The 17,252-nt window shown below is 46.0% G+C and overlaps 1 protein-coding gene across 13 annotated transcripts in view; it reads left to right on the top strand.

The window, feature by feature from the left end:
• MFHAS1 (malignant fibrous histiocytoma amplified sequence 1) overlaps positions 1-16,866 on the top strand; it is a 72,560-nt gene extending 55,694 nt beyond the window's left edge. For 4 of the 13 annotated variants that reach the window (XR_004966176.1, XR_004966171.1, XR_004966170.1 and 1 more), the window contains one exon: positions 3,375-3,482. Coding sequence is in view for 3 of the 13 variants with exons in the window: in XM_036300348.1 (XP_036156241.1) it covers positions 3,375-3,501; positions 14,015-14,048 (161 nt within the window). In the remaining 10 variants the exon portion in view is untranslated. Of the gene's footprint in view, positions 1-3,374; positions 3,502-4,554; positions 4,668-9,017; positions 9,127-14,014 lie in introns of those variants that run through there. The other 9 variants (XR_004966173.1, XM_036300348.1, XM_036300349.1 and 6 more) reach the window with 6 other exon arrangements.
• The last annotated feature ends 386 nt before the right edge of the window (positions 16,867-17,252 follow it).

Here is a 17,252-nt window from a genome sequence, read left to right as displayed (position 1 = left end):
TTACACGGACTTGCTCTGCTCCTTCCTGCCGGCACTTTCTCTTCCAAAAAACGTTATCGTTCACCATCAAGAGCCGAGACCAAAGTCACTTCACCCAGTGGAATATCTTTTTAAATCAGGACTACCCAAAAGTGCAGCCTGGCCTATTTATTGGATTGATTTAGCCGTGGTCCTGAGGGAGGCACCGTGGTGCTGGGATGAGGTGCGGGCACTGGGACCCGCCCCGTCCTGGAGCGCAGAGGGCAGCCACCTCTGTGGACGGTTGGCGACGTTGGAACCAACAGATGCAGCGGCATGGTTTTAAATTGAACATGTTACTGTTCCGTGTTTACTCCTCCTGTGAATAGGCTTTCTGGGCTTTATGTTGTCTTAAGACCAGGTGTCCTTTTATCTCTGGCTTTCCTGTTCCACATAAAAGGGACCGAGGAGTTCGCCAGTGCTTGCGGGCCCCGACAATGCTGGGCTCTCCAGGTGCGGACCCTGCCTGCTCACTGGTTGCAGCGGACGCTGCCTGTGCCCCGAGGAGACCTGGGAAACATGCATTCGTGTATCTCATTATAGCTACATCCAGAGTCTCACTTAATTAAATTAATTAAAAGACAGGAGTGGGCCTCGGGGCTGGAGGGTGTGAATTTTACAGTATTGGAGCTGAAAGAGGCCTTAAAGACATCCAGATAATGTCTTATTTAATAGAACCTCTATTCTTGTTTAATGTCAAGACTCCTTTTGCTGTTTGGAGGGATGTTCCTAACCTGCACCATTATCCTGGATCAGGAAGTGGGTTTTATTTGCACTTAAAAAGCAAGGTTTGGGGCTTTTAATATTGTGGTTTGGGTTGTCAGTATGATACATTTTTAGTATTTTCATCATGTGCCTAATATGGGAGAGTTCTGATGAGGGGCAGAAAAAGCTGAGCTCATTTTACTTATCTTCCATTAATTTTACTTTGAAAAACCATCATAAAACGTGGTGTTCTGCTCTTTCACGGGGGCGGTGGGGGGAGGGAGAGGGAGACACAGTTTATAAGAGTTTGCTCGCATTTTCATGCCAGAAATCTTGAGCGAGGGCAATTAAGAATAGTTTTTCATAACTTTCGTGGGCACAAGGATGCAGTTCAGTGGCCTAACACAGCTTCAGTTAATGGAGGGGTCTGTTTATCAGGCCAAATGTCTGCATCTCCAGGAAGACTGATTGCATTCATTGTACGTTGCACATGACTAGACAATTTCCCGCAGAGGAGAAAGCCTTGGCCCTTCACACTGGCCTCTCCCTTCAGTGTGAGGCAAACTGTTCTCTTCTTCTTATTGGCTCACACCTAAAATAAACAAGCCAGCAACCCCAGGGCCTCTTCATCTCGAATGACCCATTTCGCTCTAGGTTCATGTGTGTGCTTTGTCAATTTATGTTTCTAATTAGAATGTGCTTTCAAGTTTACATTTCCACATTGAAATGTCAGTCTCAGAGTTTTTAGTGACCACGGACAATTCTATCCGACGAATGGGTCATAGTTTATCATGTCCCCGTTGTTGGACATTTGAGAGGGTTATCAAGTTTTCACTGTTGTGAATAGTGTTGCTATGAAGAATCGTTGTATAATTTTTGTCAGAAAGCAAGGCCTACTTTTTTACTGAATTTATTGGGGTAACATCAGTTAATAAAATTATATAGGTTTCAGGTGTACATTCTATAATACATCATCTGTATGTTGTATTGTGTGTTCACCAACCCAGGTCAAGTCTCCTTCAGTCACCATTTCTGCCCCCACTCCCCTATACCCTCCTCCTAGCTCCCTTCCACCTCCCTCCAGCCCCCTTCCCCTCTTTAACCACCATGCTTTTGTCTGTGTCTATGAGTGTTTATGCTTTTTTTCCTCAATCCCTTCACCTTTTTCACCCAGCCCCACAACCCCCACCCCCCCTCTGACAGATGTCAGTCTGTTCTCTATCTATGAGTCTGTTTCTGTTTTGTTAGTTTATGTTGTTTATCAGATTCCACATATGAGTGAAATCATAGGGTACTTGTCTTTCTCTGACTGGCTTATTTCACTTAGCAGAATGCGCTCCAGGTCCATCCATGTTGTCACAGAGGGTAAGGTCTCCTTCTTGTGTTACAGCCGAGTAGTGTTCCATTGTGTAAATGTGCCCCAGCTTTTGTATCCATTGACGGGCACTTGGACTGCTTGCACCCATCACGCAGGACTGCCCTTTTGCTAAGTTGACTTTGTCGGATGCTGAGACCCTCCACGCGGGAGAGCCTGCCTTAGACTCCTGTATCCCCTGCATCTTCTGCAGCTCCTCGCACACAGAATGGTCGTCTCTCTATTTAAATATTCAGGGAGTGGCTGCACTTTAGTTTAAAATCAAATTTGTGTTAAAGATATTTGAGACGATGAGCTTCTATTTTAGTAGATAGCACATGTTATGAGCCACTCTCTGCACTCGTGATTAAGATAGGTTTTGGGGGGATGAAAAAGCCGTTTTTGTTATTTTCTTAATTTAGCAATTGGGCACATTTCTTAAATCCTAAGAATACTGTCACCATGCCTTTTGGAGTGTACGGTTGTACTGAGCGAGAGCACTGTGCTGGCCATGGCAACAGAGAAAGTGCTGCTGGGTGGGGGGTGGGGGAGTGGGGGGTACTGAGGAGCGGCCTTCATCCCTGCTCTTTGGGATTTAATGATCCAGTTGGAGAGAAATTGTATCCGGGGCGTGCTGGGGACACAGGCTTCCTTTGGGTATTGTGGAAATCCATTATGTTAATTATCTGTGTTTCCTAGACCCCGTTACTAATAAGATAGTATTGTGTTGGTCTTTTCAAATCCGCACACAGACCTACCCAGGAAATCCTCTTGCCAGTGCAAGGCTGGGCTGTTCACCTTGATAACGCCTTTGGTGGCTGCATTTCCAGGTCATTTGTGTGGGGCTTTGTTGAAAGGCTGCTCCCTCTGCCCACGTCCCATCTGCCCCGTCCTCATGGTGTACAACTCCTTGGCAGCGCCCGCTTCCCTGGGCTCTGGGGACCCTGGCTCAGTTTGACCGAGTGTAGATAAAGATGCGTGGAGTCAGTCTGTGAAAAGGAAGGTGAGGAGACTGGGGCAGATGCTGTCTTTGTCTGGGACGAGAGCCCTCCTGCCACAGCCCTCAGCACGCTCTCTGTGGTGATGCAGGTGAGAATTTCGGCAGCGCAGGTGGGCACAGAGCCAAGGCTGCTGTTCTCCTCGCATATTTGTTCTGGGAGCCCATGGGCTGTGGACCTGGCGCTTCCCCACTACCTGCCCTCTCCTTGCTTCCTTCATCCCCAGCTCTGTTCCTCTGTCAGATGGTCCCGTTGTTAAGGCAAATCTCATTCATGCATTTTTCTCTCTCCTCCTGCAGGGGAGCTGCTGAGTCAGCCCAGACCTGAAGGAGTGGCCGAGATCATTTGCCCCAAGAACGGCAGTGAGCGAGTGAATGTTGCCTTGGTTTACCCACCTACACCGACTGTGATCAGCCCCTGTTCCAAGTGAGTTCTGAACGGGGTAGCCCCTGCCCCTCACTCCTGATCCTGCCTCAGTAGTTGTGATGACAAAAAGCCAAGTTCAAGTATATCTCAACAGACCTTATAAAGTGTCTCCCCCACCCCCCAGAACAGACCTAGTTATCTAGGTGACATCAACACTATGGCTTATGTAGCAAACTAGGAGCTTTTATTTTTTTCTTATTTGTGATTTTTTTTTAACCTTTGCTGAAAAAAAAAAGTCAGAGCATTTTTAACAACTTTTTTATCATTTATATGCCATACAGTTCACTCATCAAATGTGTATAATTCATTTTTGCAGCTGAATACAATCAAAGCATTGTTTTCATGGGTAGTCTTAATTCTGTCATTGCAGAAGTAATTGGGCCCTCACGTCAGGGAACAGTGAGTGCCCATCTATAATAATAAAAGCGTAATATGCTAATTAGACTAGGCGTCCTTCCGGACGAAGCCAGGCTGCGAGGGAAGCCCTGGTCCCAGGTGTCTGCCAGCGGCCGGAGGGAAGCCTGGGTCCCGGGTGTCGGAGGGAAGCCAGTGTCAGCAGCCAGGGGAAGGAAGGCATACTCTTGCACAAATTTCGTGCATCAGGCCTCCAGTTAAATAAGAAAAGCTTGCGGAAAAGCGGTAGTAGGTTACTTTTCCTCTGGGCCTTTGGTTCTGTATCAGTCCTTGGTAGTCAGAGGCTGTGTTGTCTGCTCCCATCTTCCCCAAAAGGGACTTAAAGATGGAGAATGCACCTGTGTGAATTAACTTCTTTTTTTTTTAATCTTTTTTTTCCCATTGATTTTTAGAGAGAGTGGGAGAGAAAAACATCAGTTGGTTGCCTCCTGACCAGGGCTTGGGCCAGGGAGGAGCCTGCAACCAAACTGAGGTACATGCCCTTGACCGGAATCAAACCTGGGACCCTTTGGTCCGCAGGCCGACGCTCTATCCACTGAGCCAAACTGGCTAGGGCTGAATTAACTTTTGGGTACAATGTTACTTAGTATTATAGATAAAACTCATCCTTTTTCTTTTCTTTTTTCTTTTTTTTGGTAGTATTAAGAACTAAACAGTGAAACCACTTTTCAACTGAGATGAAATGCATTCTTACCACAAAACTTGTCTTCTTGGAGCAGATCTGGTATCTTGGGTGCTGTCACTTCAGCAAAGTATTCATGCCGGAAACCTTTATTTTTCCTCCTAGTTGACCACATAGAATTCTTTTTCATATATAAGCTTTTTGCAGGGAGGTTGGGCAGTTCACATGTGAGGATGGTGACCCGTCATCTCCTCTGGAGAAGCTTGCTACCAGGCTGGGTTGGGGAGAGTTGTATCCCTGGGGTGTTGGCTCTCCTGCCTTTGGGGGGCTCTTTGCAGAGGGAGGGGCCTTCAGTGTCACGCTCATTCGGCTCATTAGACAGAACATCTCCAATCCCTCTTTCCTGGGAAATAGGAACACTCACAGAAATGCATATCTAATGTCATTATATTCAGAATGCTGTTTTAGCTAACACGAATAGAGACAGCGTGATGCCTCGCCAATATGCCCTTAAGACATTGTCAGATCTTGAAGTGCTTCTTAAATATTAAGTCGAATTACACAGTATCTTCCTATTAACCAGAAAATCCCCAGTCCTGAACCTATCAGACCACAGAAATTTTCTGGTCTTTGAACGGGTCCCTTTCTTTCAGATACACTGGGGTAAGGACACGGGGACAGTACCGACACAGCAGGTGTGGGAGGGGGAGAAACAGTTGTTCAGTACACTTTGCATTGGTGTAGACTTTCTTGAGCCAGGAGAGGCATTAGCCTATTGCTTTGCCCTAGCCACGTGGCATTTAATGGGCAGGAGAGAGCTAGGACTCACATATCCATTTGCAGGAGAAACCGCTGTGGCCTGGAGCCAGCTTTATCGGTGTTTTCCCAGGGGCTTCTTGTTGTCCTGCCACAGAAAGACACTTACACCAACCTGGAAAAATGCTATCAGCCCTGTCTCTCCCACAGTTTATTATATCCAAATGAACAGGTCTTTAAAGTCCTGAGTAACCAGAGCCGCCTCGCCTCAGACATCTAGATGCTGGAGGGAATGCCTTTAGGACTGAACTGCTGTTGGCCTGGCTCTGTGAATGGCTTTATTTTGAAATGGATTTTTTTTTTTGAAGGCCTCATACAGTGGATGGCAGGTTTGGAGTGTAGGTCTCTATTCTAAATGAAGGAAATCTGTGAAAACAAACACATCCAGGCCAGGCCCAGTGGGAGGTCTAACTTACTAGTAGGTGACAATATATTGGAAGCAGGAGATTTAGGAGACAATGAGGAAAGCTGTTACAGGAGGTGGGCATTACATCAGCACAGCTGTGGGCTGAGCCTGAGAGTTAGACTTGGGGCCCAAATGGACAGGAGAAACGGAGACAGGGGCTCTTGCACCGGCCTTGCAACTCCAGCCAAGTTAACTTAAGCAGGTCACTGTAGAGTGATCTTTGACTTCTGTCATCTCATAAAATGCAGGTGGATGGCTCTGAGGGAGGGCCCCCTGGCCAGGGGACCTCACTGAGCAAAATTGAGCCATGCTGCCTGGATGAGCACACCCATTCCACCCCCAATTCACTTTTAGAGCTGAACGTAATTTATTGTTCAAATCAGGGAAGGATTGAGAGTGGAAGGTGTGCTGTTCCTAATTATTACACCAGGATGCCAGGCATTAACCAGAGCTGCCCCAGGCAGACCTGAATAATCACCCTGCTCTCTGGGTCACAGATCTAGACCTTTGCGTGGTTTTTAAAAAGACATTCCAAGCTCTTCTTTGACCATGTGTACACGGTGGTGCTCAGTGAGCTTTATAAGAAAATCCACTGAGGACTGTGATTTGATCGGATATTCCTTATGAATTCTAAGCTTTTCCATTGCTCATTTACAAATGTTCTAGGTGTTTTCTTCCCGAGTCGGGAGAGACAGAGAACAAAGAGTAGGGAGTGATTTATTCTGGCTTGTCTCCGTGGTTGGTGGCTGAGGTCTGGACAGACATTGCCCCGGCGAGAGGTTACCTGTCCTGGAGGAAATGAAGTACCTCTGCTCCTGCACCTCGGCCTCCCGGGGGACACCGAGGGGCTGACTATCAGAGAGAGATACAAGCCATTTCCATACTTTGCCCTTTGGGGCTGATTTTCAAAGATTTGCATTTGAGTTGAGATGAAAATTTATCCAGTAGCAAGTTTGCTCTAAAAAATTCTGACCTTCTTAAGGGTACATTTCTTAAAGCTCTATTGAGATAGACTTTCATACCATAAAACTGGCCCATTCAGAGATGATGAAGATATTTGCAACTGACAACATAGTTTAATTTTAGAACATTTTCAACACTCCAAAGAGAAACTTCCGGCCCATTTGTGATCACTTGTGTTTGGCATAACACCTAGCTCCCTGCAGTCAATACATTTGTAGTAGCACGTTCAGGAATGGCTTTGCTGCCTGTTGTGATGGCATTAAACAGATTTGTAGTTTTAACGAAATTCTTATAAACACCTGTTATCCCTGGTCCCGTTCAGTCTAAAGGCAGTGAGTTGACTTGCACCCCCCCACTCCTCCCCCCCACCCCCGCCCCCCGCCGCCAGTTTACTGGACAAAGAGGGGAATTAGAGCTGCTTGGAGGGAAGTTGTTTTTTGTTTTTGTTTTTTTTTTTAAGTATAGGTAGCAATTTCAAACATAAACTTTATTTTTTAGAGCCATTTAGGTTCATAACAAAATTGAGCAGAAGGTACAGAGAGATACCATATGCCCTTTGCCTCTGCACATGCACAGCCTCCCCACCATCCCCATCCCATCCCCATCCCATCCCCATCCCCATCCCCATCCCCATCCCCATTCCCATCCCCATCAGCGGGCACATTTGTTACTGTTGATGGACCTGCACTGACATGTAATCACCAAGTCCACAGTTTATATTGGAGTTCACTCTGTGCATCCTGTGGGTTTGAACAAGTGTATAATGACATATATTATACATGTTACAGTGTCGTACACAAGATTTTTTCGCCCTAAAACTTCTCTGTGCCTCGCCCCCTTAACCCTTGGCAGACACTGGTCTTTGTCTTTTCAGCTTTATTGAGGTGTGATTGACACATAAAGTTGTAAGATATTTAAAGTATGCATCCTGGTGATTTCACGTGTGCACACTGTGAACGGGGTCCAGCACCTCGTGAAGGAACACACCCACCCCCTCATATGTCTACCCTTCAGGGCTCCTGAACGGCAGCCCAGCCGACCCCCAGGCTTTAAAGGGATGCTGAGCCTTGGACGTTAGGAGTCATAAGGGACAAAAATACACTTTCAGTCAGAAAAGAAAGGAGAAGGTAGATGGATAACGGTTATTGAAAAAGTGTTTATTTGTGAATTCCCATCTCCATCCTGTTGCTATGCATGTTGAGCCTTTTAAAATTCCAATTCTGATGGGAAGGTGCGAACTTTGGGCAAAAAGCAGCCTGTGTATTTCATTTTTAGGTTCCCTGTAGAATGTTTCTCTTTCTCATTTCCAAAGACGTGTAGGACAACACCCCCCGCTCCCCAGGCAGATACCCCAGTGTATCTTCTGATTTTCCTGTAAAAGATAGAATTCAACAGGTTAGCACATGAAAATGCTTTACCTTCCGTGCTGGAGTGCAGCCCATGTTCTTCCCTGTGGCTTGTTAATGGACTGATCCTTGAATGTACAGGAAATGGGAATCTATCATTTTTATTTCCTGACAGCTGCCATCTCTCTTGTGTTGGTACATGTCTGTCTGGGCTCCGTCATTTGTGGGGTGGTAGTACTGAAAAAGGACCTTCAGTTCTGATTTTGGCAGGTCGTGTGTTACAGAGCGAGAAAAAAAAAATGGGCCGGTTTGAAAATTGTTGGGCTGAGCTTTCTCCTTTTCCAAAAAGTACTACTAATAATAGGAGGCAAGGTTGAGGTACCGCACTTCAAAACTGCCTTTTAAACATGAGCTCTTGTGTATATACTGGAGCGTTCCATTCAAGCACGATCCCAGTAAAATTCCAGTTATGCACTGTTGTAAGTATTCTCAAAAATATAATGATTACTTTGCATAGGAATGTTGGCCGTTATATTGTTATGACAAGGATATTCAAGACCAATTGAAATAGCCTTTTATAAAAAGTAGGATGCAGACCCTGTGGCCTGTATCTTACCAACTAAACAGGCAAAGGATGTTTAATCACACTCAGATTTGTTAATATGAACTCGATTAAAAAAAATTCCTTTAAACAATGGGATGAGATAAATTTGGCTTTATCACAGTGGGGACTTTCTCACTGATCACAGAATTTTTTAAATGCCGAGGGCGGGGCAGGCTGCGTGCGGAGTGTGCCTGGGGTGTGGAGCAGGTTGATGTGCATTGACTTGTGCTGTTCTTTGCAGCTCCTTGCCTTGCCGCCTTTACAGGTGAGGAGCAGGAGTGTTTCTGTGATGATGGAGTCTCCCGTCAGCCACATTGATATGGCATTTGTTCCCTCTCTGCTTAGGTATCTCCATACTTTCTTGGAAAATTAAGTGGAAAAGATAGTGCTTCTTTCCCTTATGCCATCATTTTTACTGTGCCCACTCTGACTTTAGGAGCACCAGTGTTTAAGGGTAAGTCTCTGGGAAGCAGAGAGGGTTTCTGAACTACCGACTCAGAGAGTTTAGGGGCAAAGGGGGGATTGGGTTTGGGATGAAGAGATTGTATTGAGCAGGACAGATTACAAATCTTTTACTTGTCCAGAATCAAGACCCATTTGGGAATTAAGGATAAGGAAAGTGCTTGATTCTTTCACCCAATTCACTGTAATCCGGAATACATCAGTCAGCAGATCCTTACTGGAAAAAAAGAAGTCATCTAAAAAAATTACTCCAATATTAGGCAAGATGATAACGTCAGGAAAAGCTCAGTTGGTCAGCACAGCCGATAGCTTTCTAAAAGCCGTGTTTGTATTTATTTTCTCAGGGCACTTTGATGGGCTCTGGAATTAACTTCCTGAGTTGGAATCTTCCCGACTTGACTTGTTTAGCTGTGAGGTAGCATCTGTCAGATGCAGATTACAGAAGCGCTAATCTCCTGGGGTTACTGGGAGCATTAAGAGAGACTATCACAGCCCTAACCGGTTTGGCTCAATGGATAGAGCGTCGACCTGCGGATTCAAAGGTCCTGGGTTCGATTCCGGTCAAGGGCATGTACCTTGGTTGCGGGCACATCCCCAGTGGGAGGTGTGCAGGAGGCAGCTGATCGATGTTTCTCTCTCATCAATGTTTCTAACTCTCTGTCCCTCTCCCTTTCTCTCTGTAAAAAATAAAAAAAAAAAAAATAATGAGAGACTATCACAGGGAAAGCATTTAGCATTGTTCCTTACACTGAGTAAATAATGCTCAATAAATTTAGTTGCTCTTATTTCTACTCAGAATTATTAGTGGTGTGTACTGGGGGTGGCACATACAGGTAATAATGAAAAAAATTTCATAATACACATAGAGATATTTGAGTAAAATCCACCCTCTGACTTACTAGCAGGGTTTAGCTTGTTAATGGAGGTGCCTGCCCACGGAAGGTACACATGAGTGCGGGATAGGTAGGTGAGGGTGTTGGCCTCCCTCCCCTGCCTTGCCCATGAAGGGGCCCAGGTAGAATGCACGAGGATCTGTTGGTAAGGCTGCCTGCAGTTATCAGTGAGCATCAGTACCCAGCCCAGGCTTCAGGAGCTAAGAGATGAGCGGTAGCATTTCTTTCGTGTTGTAGTCACGCATGCCTGCTGTGACTGGATAACCTCCTCGGAGGGGACCCCGACTCCTTCGCTCCTCCCGACAGCCCTGTGAGTTCCATAGGCCGGAGCACTGAGCCCAAACAGTTACTGAGGGCACCGCTGGGCTGAAATCTGCATCGTGGCTCCCAGTCGGTGCTGTTTTCACAGCAAGCTCTTCCTTCCACATTGGTTTCAAAATATAGTATATTAATAGAACATTGGAGGTATAGTAAGGCCACCAGATCAGGAAACGGCTGCCATTGAAAAGGTAGTTGATTACTCACATTTCCTTAGAGGACAGACATGCCGCGGGCGGTCTGGGCGGGGAGCTGCATGGGGAATCACCCGGTCAGTCACAAGGCGGAGAGAGAGGGAGGAACTGGGCAAGGGCCTGTATTGTGGTTTCTGTGGGAAGGCAGAGGGGCAGGCTTAGCACTGGCCAGATTGGATAGTTTCAGGGGGCTCTGGGGCCTAGGACTGTCCCTGGTTGTCTGGGACCTTTGCAGTGTTTGGGGCAGGTGGATGGTGGCCCAGAGAGTGAGGAGGTTGTGGGGTCTGGTTTGCATTTGAGAAGTACACTCACATTTGAGTTGTTTACCATCTCTGGCAACTGGCTCCCATTGAGGGGGCAGCCCCTCCAGGGGCAGCAAGATCCCGATGTCACAACTTCAGAATACAGGAAGTAAAAGGCATGGCTACCACGTCATGGTGTGGCTTCAGTTTGGGGCTAAGCTTCTCAATACCTTCAATAACATATATCCCAGGAATGCGTGTTCAATAACCGGTGAGGATGCTGGGTCTCAGACACCCTCCCCCCCCCACCCAGTTGATCTCTCCCTTCTCCAGGCCTCTGTTTCCAACTTCCTACCTGGCAACCCCCTTGGATGTAGGCTTCATGGGTGTGAATTATTGTCTTTCTCCCCCAAAGCCCTTCATCAGCCTGTGCTTTGCACCCATCTGTGAAGCTAGGGATCCGTCAGCCTCAGCACTGCCCCCCTTCTCCAGGTGCACACCTTCTACATATCTGCGTGTCGCAACAGGAGTGAACCCTCCGTGTAACTTTCTCTTCAACCCACGCTATTCTCTAGATCCACCTGCCTTTGCCAGGATTTCTGTGATTAAGTCTCAACTCAAGTGTGAGACCCTGTTACTTCTCTCCTTATGAAAAAGCCTTGAATTGCTTCCTAGTGATTATAGTCTCAGTTTAAATCCTGGGCATGACTCCCATACCCTCTTACTGTGGGAGCGGTCAGCCATACTGTGCCCCTGGCTGGGTCTTAGGCCTCAGCTGGCTGCCACCCCTTTTCTCCCACCCAGTGAAGGCCCATTATTCCTAAGGCCAAGGCCATGTGTCACCTCTGAGAAGCCATCAGCCCTTCTAACTCATCGGTCACTCTTTCCTTCACATCTCTTCAATACCTCTATATACCTCCATTATAGCAGTGAGCTCACAGTAGCTTGGCTATTTTTTACCTGTGACTTTTTCATCACATCTTATTAATCATTCATTCAGCAGATCTTTGTTGAGTGTTTAACCTCTGCTAGGCATTGTGCCAAGAGTTGATGCAGAAATAACTGAGTTAGACTCTGGCCTCAAGAATCTAATAGCCTCCTTGAGGAGAATGAGAACCAAAGCTACAACCAGGCAGTCTTGTGAGTAATTACAACTAAAGTGTGATACCTGCTGACCGGTGGATCAGCAAAGTCCTGTAGGCACAGGGAAGAAAGAACACCACCAGCCAGAGCTGGGAGAAGTTCTAGAAACTTGAGTGGATCTTGATTGATGGGTGAGGACAAGCTAACTGAGATGGGGAAGCGGTGACCTGATGGATTTTTTTTCTCTAAGAGCCCGAACATGAAGAGTGGTATTCATGTGGGGAAATGTTCACACCGCTTTTCCTTTTACTCCCTTCCGCGCTGGAGAATCCCCTGTAGGTGCCCCTGATGAGGGATTCTTGTGTTTCTCAATCTCATGTGTGGCTCAAGGGAGCCGACAGCCAGACACAGCTGTCCGCATTTCCGCAGGTTCTTGGATTCCGTGAACAAAACATTTACGTTGCACTTCTCTCGCACGAACCCACGTCTCCCAGTGCCAAAATTAACTGCTTGGTTGAAACGTGTGTTTTCACGAGGCCGTCCTCTTTACAGTTAGATGTACTGTATTATTACTTGAATTTCAGGCAGCCTTCAAATCTTTCTCTACTGTGAAGTTACTATTTTTTTAAAAATATATTTCTATTGATTTTAGAGAGGAAGGGAGAGGGGGAGAGAGATAGAAACATCAATGATGAGAGAGAATCATTGATCGGCTGCCTCCTGCACACCCCCTACTGGGGATTGAGCCTGCAACCCAGGTATGTGCCCTTGGCTGGAATCGAACCGGGGACCCTTCAGTCTGCAGGCCTATGCTCTATCCACTGAGCCAAACCGGCTAGGGCCGAAGTTACTATATTAACAGGCCTTCAAAGGGTCCTTGTGGCTGAGTGCCATAGAAGCCGGAGACTGTCCTGGGGCCCTGAATATTCCAACCCGTGCATCACAGGCTGGGGTCAGGCAACTCCTTTGAAGGCCTGGCCCTGCCGCTCTCTGGTGTGGTTTGCGTCTTGGTAAAATGCAGGGGAAACGTGCTTACCTGGCAGGATGAGCTGAGCTGATGATTCGTGAAATAATGCTCCACAGTGGACGGTGCTCTTCCCGGCGTGTAGTATGTTGTTAGTAAATGGAAGGTGTCTGTTTTTGGTGACATCATTATTATGTTCAGCAGATTCTTGTATGGGCTGGAGAGATGTCTTAGGTAGATACTGAGTTATCAGTTTCCTTGAGATCAAGCAGCCTTAGGAGAGGTGGAGGTTGGAGGGTGAGGGAGGGGAATCCTAACCCCTGTATGTCTTCGTATGTTTTTCTAAACGTTGCTAAAGCAGTTCTTAAAACATCACAGCTTGCCTTTGTAGGAAAGCTGAAATTAGGGAGGGGGACATTGGCCATTTTCCCCTCTTGTCTGAATTGAAGGTCACTTCGTTTAATTAACTGAAGACACAGCCCTTTCTTCATTTTATATTCACCCAGCTCCTGAGTATAGTTTAACAGCCTTGTTCACAACACTTTAAGTAAAATTCTTCTTACTCTTTAGTATACATCCCTACTCTTAGAGCAGTGATGGTGAACCTTTTGAGCTCAGCGTGTCAGCATTTTGAAAAACCCTAACTTAACTCTGGTGCCGTGTCACATATAGAGATTTTTTGATATTTGCAACTATAGTAAAACAAAGACTTATATTTTTGATATTTATTTTATATATTTAAATGCCATTTAACAAAGAAAAATCAACCAAAAAAATGAGTTCGTGTGTCACTTCTGACACGCGTGTCATAGGTTTGTCATCACTGTCCTAGAGGGTTATTTATTTAGCGTGTGTCTGTGTGAGTTCCTGGTCAGGGGGCAGTGATGTGTTTAGAGCTTGGGGTTCTTAATTACAGACCCAGGGAACTGAGACTGCAGTGGAGTAAGTGCTTCTATGTCATTGGTCTCGTCTCTATGTCTGAGCCTCATGTCACAGAAATGTCCGACAGGTGTCTCGTGAAAGGACTCTTTCCTTGGTAGGAACATGATTAGGCAACTATAAGATGCTCTGGAAATAGAAATAAAATCCGTGCAAAGTAGATTTAGAGCATCGCTTCCTGTCCTTATTGTTGAGAATACCATTGCCTGTTGTCATTCCTGTGCTTTCTTCTCACCCACCCATGTAGGAAGAACGTTGGTGAAAAGCACAGAAACCAGTGACCTTTATGGCTGTGGAATTTCCGTGAAGAGACTCACCTGGACCATGTTTCGTACCTGGTAACCCTCCACACTCCCCGTGTGTCGTGAACTTGAGCGCACGGCTCAGGGTGCTCTCAGAGGAGGGAGCCCGCCTGGCCTTCCCACGAGGTGGGGAGGGGCCGGGGGAGGTCGGGAGGGAGAATATGGAGCAAGTGTTTTACAACCTGAACCTCAGAACTGTGATCCTCCAAGGAGAGCGCTACTTGAAGAAAAGAAAAGACAAAAAAAAAAGTCGAATGGCTTCTCAGGGATTTTGTTTTCTGTGCACATATAAGCCATAGTTCCAGCGCAGGTGGCAGTATTTAGAGCACTCAGATTTCAGTTCTGTTCAATGTGAACGAGGGCGCGCCTGACCATTCATTGCTGTTCCGCAACTAGTGTAAAATATGTACATGTTTATCTTTATTTTTATAATATGCAAAGACATTTAAATTTATACAGTTGGAAGCTTCTAGCATTAGTTAACACTGGGTGCAATATTCGCATGAGAACTGTGCCAAGACGGGGCTGACTTCTTATTTTAGCATAAGACCTTTCTGTTCATTCTTTACTCTGTAATCCTTGGCAGATTAAAAAACGAAAAAGATACCTGTCTGCCCATGGGGTAAGGGTTGGCTTGTAGAGGTTGCCAATAGTCTGCAAGGTACACGCAGGCACCGACTCCTCTCCTTCTGACGAAAGGCCCTGCCTGTGAGCCGCTGGGCAGGGTGTGGGGTTGTTCCTTTTCGCTGCCACATGTCACTACTGCCGAGCACAGTGTTCCTCGCTGACCGTTTGTGGTCACTGGTGATGCACCGATGGAGGTCTGGGGTTAGGGTTCTTTAGCAGGAGGCCGAAGCGTTAGTGAGTCCATTGAAAACCTGAGTCTTTCTATTAAAAAAAAAAATTTTTTTTTATTTCAGAGAGGAAGGGAGAGAGAGAAACATCAATGATGCAACAGAATCATTGATCTGATCCTCCTGCATGCCCCCTACTAGGGATGAAGCCCACAACCCGGGCATGTGCCCTGCTCGGGAGTAGAACCATGACCTCCTGGTTCATGGGTCGGTGCTCAACCACTGAGCCACACTGGCAGGGCCTGAGTCTTTCAACAGCTTAAGATAATCAGGAGTCAGTTCTGAAACACTCAGAGAACTCCCAGAGTGAGTGCTCTTTCTTCTAGGACAGAGTCTGTGAAATTTAGCAGAGCACTTGGCAAGCCTCCACATCTGGCTGTCAGGCCTTCAGATAGTCAATGGTCTAATTGGAGAGCATAATCCCCCATTGGTTATTTATAAATACAGAGCCTCTGACTGGTCGGTCTTCTGCCAAGAACTAGGAAAACTTGTTTTAAAATCTCCACAAAGCAAAACGTAAGAAGCAAACCAAACAAATTGCTTTCCCTTCGATTCCTAACTAGGGCCAAGCAGCATCTCCTGCAGTAGTAACACCTTCTCGTCTGAGGGATGTGAGGGACCATTTACATCTGCCTCCTCTGCGTGTTGATCGAAAATGTGTAAGACTGTTCTCACCCGTGTGAGGCAGGAAAAGTGAGTCCGCTGGTCGTATTCTTTCATAAAGTATTAACTCTTGGAATGCCACGGTCCACAAAGTGTCAACAAGCAAGTGGCTGCATCACAAAAAATCACGAATCAATTTTTGTAGACTATTTTGTGCCCCAGGAGTTAACTTGACCAATTCCAGAATCTCCAGTTAAACAAGGGTGATTTCTGATGATCAGAAAACCACGTGGAATCAGACTGTCCATTTTTAAATACTTGAATATGACACCTCAAAATTGAGATTTTGCTCTCTTGAGAACAGTCACAAAAATAGTCTGGTTGAGCCTTTTGTCACAGTTCTCGTGTGTGTGCATGGGTGTGTGTGCGTGCGTGTCAACTGAATGCTAATGTTTAATTGCTTTGTGGACCGTTGAATCGTAAAAGTTTTTAATTGGCACGAGACAGTTCCTAAAATGTCAAATTAACAGATTTTTCCCGGTCTTTTGTAAAGACTCTTAAGTGTGTGACTTTGAGCTAATTCTCCTGGGACCATATTAAATGAAAAAAAAAAAAAAAAATGCCCCTTTGGGTGACATACCCTGAAGAGTGTGTGCTGTTATTATGAACATAAATGTCCACGTTCTTAATATCAGTTTTTCAACAAGTGATGTTTTGTGCTGTCATCCGAACCCTAGAGAAGCAGAGTAAGAAGAAATCTTGGGGTCACATGTGTTCAAGTAAAAAGACCATGCAGTCGAGGGTCATGTGACCGAAAGCAGCTCCAGAAAAGCTTGAGACGTTGGCCCAGGGTGGGGGAGGGGTGAAGATACAGAAAACACTCTGCTCTCGGGAACTTGCACCCTCTGTGCAGGAAGTCCTTTCCTCCTTCCACACCTGGGAAGACTCAGCCAGCGGAGGCGACAGGTCCCTAAGCACACGGGGAGTCTTCCCGCCAGGTAGTCCCTGGCCCCCCAAAGAAACACCCTCCACGTTGGTTATGGTTTCTATCCCTGCAACTCGCAGTATCAGAACCGCTTCCTGGAATTGTAACGTGCTGCCAGGATTAATGTTCTTCCCCTTCTAAGAAAAAATGACAGTGCTCATATTTGACACTTGTGTGATGGACTCCTATGACTGAAAAACATGGAAAGGGCTTGGTGTCATGCCTGATGGGTGATGGGATGTGTGTTATTTTTCATGCCACAGTTTGTGAATTGTAATTGCGGTTTCCTATTTAATTGTAACCGGGCAGAAATTAAAAAAAAAAAAAAAAGTTCAATAAAAATACAAATGTTTAAGCCATGTATTTCCAGAGTTTAGTTATTTCTATGGGTGTGTTTATTTCTTTCTTTCTTTTAGTTTTGATTTTATCACTTAAGGAATAACTTTTATATTTTTAGCTAAGTCACTTTTGAGCTATGGGAGGTGGGCAGTGGCAGCTCTGTTTGGGGATTGAGTCCCAAAGAAGAAGATTGTTTAAACCTGCACTCTGGCCAGGCCAGTGTGCGCAGTGGTTGAGCACCAACCCAGGAACCAAGAGGTCTATGGTTCGATTCCTGGTCAGGGCACATGCTCAGGCACAATCTACAGTGGGGGTATGTGCAGGAGGCAGCTGATTGATGATGTTTCTATCGCTCTATCCCTCTCCCTTCCTCTCTCTAAAGATCAATAAAAAACATATTTA

The sequence above is a fragment of the Myotis myotis genome, unplaced genomic scaffold, assembly GCF_014108235.1.
Source record: "Myotis myotis isolate mMyoMyo1 unplaced genomic scaffold, mMyoMyo1.p scaffold_m19_p_3, whole genome shotgun sequence".
NCBI lineage: Eukaryota > Metazoa > Chordata > Mammalia > Chiroptera > Vespertilionidae > Myotis > Myotis myotis.
This window is presented reverse-complemented; position numbering and strand designations above follow the sequence as displayed.